Source organism: Eurypyga helias, unplaced genomic scaffold, assembly GCF_000690775.1.
Source record: "Eurypyga helias isolate BGI_N326 unplaced genomic scaffold, ASM69077v1 scaffold79, whole genome shotgun sequence".
Lineage (NCBI taxonomy): Eukaryota > Metazoa > Chordata > Aves > Eurypygiformes > Eurypygidae > Eurypyga > Eurypyga helias.
In genome coordinates, this window is record NW_010269865.1 from 806 (window position 1) to 8,324 (window position 7,519).

At 47.7% G+C, this 7,519-nt stretch overlaps 1 protein-coding gene across 1 annotated transcript; it reads left to right on the top strand.

The window, feature by feature from the left end:
* Positions 1–641: 641 nt before the first annotated feature.
* COQ6 (coenzyme Q6 monooxygenase) lies at positions 642–6,919 on the top strand (the record flags this gene model as incomplete). Its single annotated transcript, XM_010158216.1, has 11 exons — positions 642–801; positions 1,500–1,558; positions 2,674–2,797; positions 3,242–3,372; positions 3,726–3,833; positions 3,933–3,995; positions 4,293–4,400; positions 4,809–5,011; positions 5,092–5,207; positions 5,622–5,788; positions 6,890–6,919. Coding segments are annotated over 11 exons (1,269 nt in total), but the record flags the coding sequence as incomplete, so codon positions are not given.
* Between the last annotated feature and the right edge of the window lie 600 nt (positions 6,920–7,519).

The window sequence follows — 7,519 nt, forward strand, 5'->3', positions numbered from 1 at the left end:
CAGTAGTAGTAAGCTCTGGGTGTTGCAGGGACACAATTTCTGATCTCGGTGCCTTCTGCAGCCACGGCAGGCAGATGCAACAAGCACGGCTAATCCAGCTGTAGTGTCATTTACTCTTGAGCCATCTCTTCATTTTTTGTTTTTCCCACTTCTCCTTAACTGAGAGTTCAAGTCTGAGCTGCCTGCACTAATCCGCTGTCAGAATATAAGGATAACAAACCCAACATAGCTGCTAAGTGTCACAGAAGTTTTATTTTGATCTCTTAATAGGTGAATTTAGGTTTAAGCTCTGGAAAATGTGTTCTGTGCATGGAGTAAACACAAGTGTAAGGGTTCTGTGTGTGGGTTTCACTTGTTAATACTTCAACGACGAGCTTTCATAACAAAATAGGCACAAGATCGTTAAAAAAGTGAACTTTGTACAAAACGGAAATGTTTAATCCTTGCTCCGACTGCAAGAGGGTCACCAGTCTCGCTCAGTAACGGGATTGTAGTCCTAAAGCTTTAAAACGCACAGGTTTACCTTCCTAGTCAAAAGCCCGGGCGGTGCGTGCACTCGCGGAGTTCTGTCGTGTTACAGGAGTGCGTAGGTGCTGCTGATGCAGAACTAAGACAGGAGGGTTTTGGCAGGTACGCTGTAGCAAAGCCCGTATGTGCTTGTTCTAGGGCATGATGTGCACTTCCACGGTAAGAAGATTGCTTTGCTGGAGGCTGGCCCGAGGAGAGAATGTGGTCGCCTGCCTGCCAGGCACAGTAACAGGGTCAGTTCTATCTCCCCAGGATCAGCAACCCTCCTGAGCAGTAAGTATGACTCCAACTGTTTGCATTTTTTAACAGAATGTTTGAGCTGGTTTTATTTTGTTTAAACAAAATCTCCTGCAGCGTGTGCTGTCTTCATCCTCAACATGATGGGTATTCTGCCTTTGTGTCTCTGTATTCCATATGCTGAATGTGTGACTAAATCAGGCTTCCCTTGGTAGCAAGGATCTCTGTTCTGGTATCTTGGTCTGATTTGTTACGCAAATATCATGACGTTAGGCTAGTGAAAGGTTCTGTGGTGCTTTCTACAGCATCTGGAATGTTCTCTGCACAAAAGCAGCATGTACTTAGTACTCTGTAGTCTGGGAACTCCTGATTAATAGTAATTTGAAAGGGAGATTTGAGTCTTAATTCTTTGTGGAGCAAGAAATGTCCTAAACAATGGTGGCGGTGCGTTTCTGTCTGGTTTATTACTCGGTGGTAGGACAGCGAGGTTGCAGCATTCACGGGAAAGCTCCTGTTTCTTTTCTGCTGGCTTGTGTGAACAGTAAGATAATGCGATGCTAGAGCTGTGAAAGTCTTGGGGCAGATCTGGCCCTGTCTGGGATGGTGCAAGCTGAGGCTGGGCACTGATAGTCAGGGAGGAAGAAGAGTGTGGAGCGAGCTTTGGGTTTATTCAGGTCTCAGTGTCACATGTGAGCCTGTATTTTCACGCATTTGTGTCCTTTTTTCTCTTTCAGGTTTTGGTGCCTGGGATCATGTCTGCAGCCTCAGATTCAAACCGTTCCGGCGAATGCAGGTGCCTTACTTACTTAGGGCTGCAAATATACTGTGTGTCTGCCTACTCTGAGTTCTCAGATGTACTTACGTTAATGATCCAAAGGTGTCTTTTCTTTGGCAAAGAGCAGGTCATGCTTATGATGATGCCTGTTACTTTGTTGGGGGTTGCAGTCTACTCAGAAATACTCCTCAGAGTCTTGATGTAGCAGGATGAAAGGTTGATTCCTAATGGAAGCTGTAGGTATTGAGGCATGGGTACTAGTCAGGAAATAAAGGCGTGTGCTGGTTTTGGCTGGGAGAGGGTTAATTTTCTTCATAGTAGCCAGTATGGTGCTGTGCTTTAGATTTGTGCTGGAAACAGCGTTGATAACACAGGGATGTTTCGTTACTGCTGAGCAGGGCTTACACAGAGTTAAGGCCTTTTCTGCCCCTCACACCACCCCACCAGCGAGTGGGCTGGGGGGTGCACAAGAAGGGAGGGGACACAGCTGGGACAGCTGACCCCAACTGACCAAAAGGATATCCCAGACCATATGACATCGTGCTCAGCACAGACAGCTGGGGGAAGAAAGAGGAAGGGGGGACAGACATTTAGAGTGATGACGTTTGTCTTCCCAAGTAACTGTTATGTGCGACAGACCCCTTCCCTGGAGGTGGCTGAAAACCTGCCCGTGGGAAGTGGTGAATGAATTCCTTGTTTCACGTTGTGTGTGTGGCTTCAGCTTTGCCTATTAAACTGACTCTATCTCAACCCATGAGTTTTCTTACTTTCGCCCTTCCCCGTCCCACTGGCAGGGGGAAGTGAGTGAGCAGCTGTGTGGTGCTGAGCTGCTTGCTGGGGTTAACGAGGTGGGAGGGAACTTTGTTTCTTAATTATGTAACAGGAAAGTAGGGATGAAAAACTTTCTTTGCAATAGTGTTTGAGATGAAGCTAGGTCATTGCATGAAAGGAGTTACGTGATGTCCCTTAGTACCTGAGAATGGACGGTCATCCAGGATGCTTCCTCTTGTTCTGTGTTTCTAGACTGTCACATCCTTTAAAAAAAAACCTGCTGAGATGGATATATTCGGAGTCCTGAAAGGAACAGCGCTTCTTTATCACGTAGCTTCACGTAATTTTCTTTTTCTTTGTAGGTGTGGGATGCTTGTTCAGAAGCCATGATCGTTTTTGAGAAAGATGACTTAGATGACATGGGTTACATAGTGGAGAATGATGTCATTATGTCTGCGCTCGCAAAGCAGTTAGATGCAGTAGCAGGTAGTGGACAACTTCTTTCATACTTTATTTGCTGCGGAGGGTGTTCAGTTACTTGCCTTCTGTTGTGTGCACTAAGTTATGAGCGGGAGAAAGATAATTCATCTAACAAGTAACTCTGAGACATCGCAGCTGCTTGATTTGGGGGAGGAGGGAGAAATCCGTCTTCTGAAGGCTACACAGCAAGAAAGCAGTTGCATATGTAGTTCTCCAGAACACAGTCCCTCTAAAAAAGGGACTTGACGAAAAGATCTGTAGCTTTCTACCCAGAGCAGGCCTCGCAGTGACGAAGGGTAGGCCAGATCTGTTCTTTCAGGGTGCCTTGAGAATCGTAGGGTCAGCTCTTAGGGTGCCATGAAGACGTGCGTGGCCTTTGCTGTTGTAGTGATGTTTCCTTTTTTCCTGTCTGTATCATGCTGTGACCATGGTACTTTGTGTTCCCATCAGACCGGGTGGAGGTTTTCTACGGGAGCAGAGCAGTCGGGTATACCTGGCCCCTTCCCTCTCACAGCTGTGACACAAGCCCTTGGGTCCAAATTGAGTTAGCTGATGGACGCAGACTTCAGACCAAACTGCTGGTAACTAAACTTTTCATTTCTGTTGATTAGGCATCGTCTGTCACCCAAGTCCTTTCCACTGGATTTGGTTCTGATTCCGTGTGTGCCGCTCCACCCGCGTGGAGGGCTTGAGTGAGGTGAGTGGCTAACTCTGTCAGAGGTGCGCAGCCTTTTCTGTACCTGATGCGGGGAGACTCTGCTGGATTGGATAGGAGCAGAAGGGGCCACCTCTTCTGGGTTTTGGGGAATCTTTTGTTGTGTTTTTCTCCTCTGAATAAGCAAAAACAGTGTACATGCAGGCTGAGGTGTGTAGACTGGAATACGGGTTTTCTCGGGAGCTGCTGAAGAGGTTGCTTTGTATCTCTGGTTCGTAGATTGGCGCGGACGGTCATAACTCTGTCGTCCGGAAGGAAGCTGAAATTCGGAACATTGAGCATCGGTATGACCAGTCAGCTGTCGTGGCAACTCTTCACTTGTCCGAGGTGAAATTCTGCTAATTGACTCTTCCAAAAGCAGAACAGCTTAAGCAGGTGATCCAGGTCACTGGTTCCTAACTGTCCACTTGCTTCTTTCCACTGTAGGCCACAGACAACAATGTAGCATGGCAGAGGTTCCTTCCCTCAGGGCCAATTGCGCTTCTGCCGGTACGGTGACTCTGGGCTCTGTATTTTCCAGTCTGTCCTCTTCTAGTAACGTTATTTCTGTTTGGGCCTTTCTGTGTTGGTTCTGTCTCTTAAGAGGGGATTTGCCCATCTGCCCTTTTCAGGTACTGTGTTTGTTTTCCCCTCCTGCCCTCTCTCTCTGTCCTTGGTATTTCCCACTTGTACCAAGTTGGGCTGGCAGAGTTATGTACAGAGGGACTGGTGTGGGGCAGAACAGGGGGGAAATTATTTTGACTTCTTTTTCTCGTCATACTTACCCCTGGCATTCTCTTAAACCAGCTCTCCGACACTGCCAGCTCTCTGGTCTGGTCTACGTCTCACGAACACGCATCGGAACTTCTCGCTATGGATGAGGAAGGTTTTGTGGATAGCATCAACTCTGCCTTTGTGAGTATCAGCCTTGCGACGGGTATGAGGCCTTTTGTAATCACGAGAAATACAGTGGAACCCTGCAGCTTAAAGGGTAGTAGTGGGAGAGATGGATTCTCAAGTTCCTTCCTGTGGTGAGGATGATACCAAACAGGCACTCAGCAAAGACAGGGTGACCCCTCGGGGCTGAATTAGGTTTGTTCTGAAGGTCACAGGAGTTGTTGAACTACGTTTCCAAAAGGTGGGAAGGGTAGGCTCATCCTATTTGGAGACTTGGATGTCCTAAAATGATAATTTCTTTACTGAATAATTTTGTCCAAGTGGTTAAAATTCAGTATTGGGAGCTCATTCTGATTTTTTGTCAGCTGGATTCTTTTCTATATCTAGGTTGGGGTAACATCTGAAGGTTGGTTTGGTTTTTTTCAGTGGAGCAACATAAACCACTCCGACTTCATTGACACTGCGGGAGCCATGTTTCGATCTGCTATTTCACTCCTGAAACCCTCGGGGACTGCCGTCCGCCAGCTGCCCCCAAGCGTTGCCAAAGTAGACCCAGAGAGCCGAGCCATGTTTCCACTTGGAATGGGGCACGCGGCAGAGTATGTCCAGCACCGCCTGGCTCTCATCGGGTGAGGTCCCCAGGGGTAGGTGGCCCTTGCTGTGAGCGTCTCCAAGAAGAGACATAAATTCCTGTCTCCTCTTGCTCCAGGGATGCAGCACACAGAGTCCACCCGCTTGCAGGACAAGGTGTAAACCTGGGCTTCGGCGACATCGCCTGTTTAGCTCATCACCTCAGCGTGGCAGCTTTCAACGGGAGCGACTTGGGTGAGCCTCCGAGACAGCAAAGTGGCAGCGAGGTGATCGGTCTTATGGGCCTTTGCTGCTGACAGCAGGACAAGCACTGCCTCTCTGGCTGCTGTCCTGTGTTTGAAAGGCACGAGTGCCTTCGAAGCAAAACTGTTCTGATGTCCATTGGCTGTGGAGCAGCTGAAGATTCTTGGATGCATTTCCCATCTCACAAATCTCAAAGCTGCTTTAAAAAACCAAAGAAGTTCTGCAGGATGGTAAAGAGGTGGTGAGATGAAGGCCACTAGCTGATGGATGGGCCTTCGTTAGGGCGGAGCTTTCTCTGTTCTCTTCCTGTGTTTTCAGTTGTCAGTGGAGACTGCTATATAGAGAAGATGCACAGTTGTTTGTGGCAAATCAGTTCTTATAGGAGCATTCAATTATCTCTTCCAGGCTCCCTAAAACATCTCTTAAAGTTTGAGACAGAACGTCAGAGGCACAATGTCTCCCTGATAGCGGCTATCGACGTGCTAAAGAGGCTCTACTCCACGAGGCTGGCTCCCTTGGTGTTGCTGAGGACGTGGGGACTGCAAGCAACAAATGCCCTGCCTCCCCTTAAAGTAAGAATCTCACTTTAGTAAGGGCCATAGGAAGAGTCCAGAACTCCTTGAAACATTCACAAGCTGTGAAGGTGGTTTTTTTCTTAATGAAACATTTTTGGTTTGAAAATGCTACTTGTTCAGACTCGGGTTTTGTGTCCTGAATGAGCCTGAGGGGTTCCCGAGTAACTGAGGGCTCAGTAGTAACCGGCCTCTCTTGCAGCACAAGGGAAGGTCAGGATCTGAGAGTGTACTCTGTACCAGTAGGTAGAGGTTAGAAGTCATTAGACGTCTTTGTGCTTTATTTTGCAACGGAATGAAAATGTGGAACCTTGACCTGCATTCCAAATGACAAAAAAACAGCCCTATGAAGGCAGTAAGACACGAGGTCATTGACAGATGTGGTGCGCAGCTCAAATGGCTTTTTCTGCACCATCTTGTCCCGTTAAATTGTTCCCTCCTGGCCGAAATGCAGGTCTCGGACAGAAGTTACCAGCAGAAGGCAGTGGTGAGGAGGGTCAGTCTTAAACGCAGACCCTAAACCCGCACTGGCTTGACCTAGGTGCTTGGTTTTCATGAGGTTCCTTAAGCCACCTGCTGTCAGAGCTCCTCAGCACCCTCAAATTTGATTCCTCTTTTCTGGATTTGAACGTTTTATTCCACAAATCAAGTCGGCTTCTTCCTGTGAAACGCAGGTGGCCTGTTTTCCCTTGTGTCATGGTGATGGTTAAGACACTACCTGAGCTGAAGAGCAGGAAATTCCTAAGGCACAGTAGCTGCCACTGAGACAGTATCTTTATCAGCTGCCCTAAGAAGAGGTCTGTGCTGCTGCTTTGGTGCTCAGACTGGGGTTTGTTTTTTCTGTTTAAAGCAGAAACCCAGATGAGCTCTTTTTCTGAGCACAGAACTTGCTGGTAACACCTCTGTTCTGCGCTGCTCGGGAGGGAAGGGAATGCTGCAGCTTGCATTTCCTAGCGTAGAGGAATAGGCACTCTGCACTTGGCTAGAAAGCTGACAAACTGCCTGCTCTCGGTGTGGAAAAGAGGAGACTAGAGCTGCGTTCTAGAACGTCTGCTTCTTACCAGTTTATGACTGACTGACCTTTTCCTTCCTCCTTTTTAGGAGCAGATCATGGCTTTTGCCAGCAAGTGAGCTGCCGTCAGTTTGGAACAGCAGCTTGGCAGCGAACGCATTGCCCTCACAAGGACAGCGACTGACTTGAACCTTTGAATTGTGTCATTTTAGTTTCACAATAAAACTGAGGGATTGAGCTGTGTATTACATCATCCACGGGTTTATGCAAAGGTTCTGTCTCATCTGCTCCATCAGGAGGATTCAGGGCTTCTTCCTGTAGCACCGTGATGTCTTCAGCCACAGAACTCTGTACAACGTGCTTCTATTTTGGCCCTTTTTTGGAGGTGGGATCAGCTGTCTGTCTTTTGGCAAAGGCCATGCTGAATTTTGCCAGCTGCAACTCTTGCTGCTTAATTACTTTCAGCTTTTTCTGATGGGATTTCTAGAGCTGTAATGTCGCTCCTGGGCTCTGAGCTCTTCCTGGATGCTGAAAGGAGGGTTAGTTTTCAGTAGAGGAGAGCCAACTCCTGAGCAGATAGGTGTTAAACCTCTGATCTGCCTCTCTCACCCTTTTCCCTGCCCTTCTCTTGGTGCCTTATGTAATGTTTTGTCTTGTGGAACTGGCTGGTCTAAAGGGCTCAGTGAAAAAAAGAGACGTACCTAGGAAAGAAAACTACA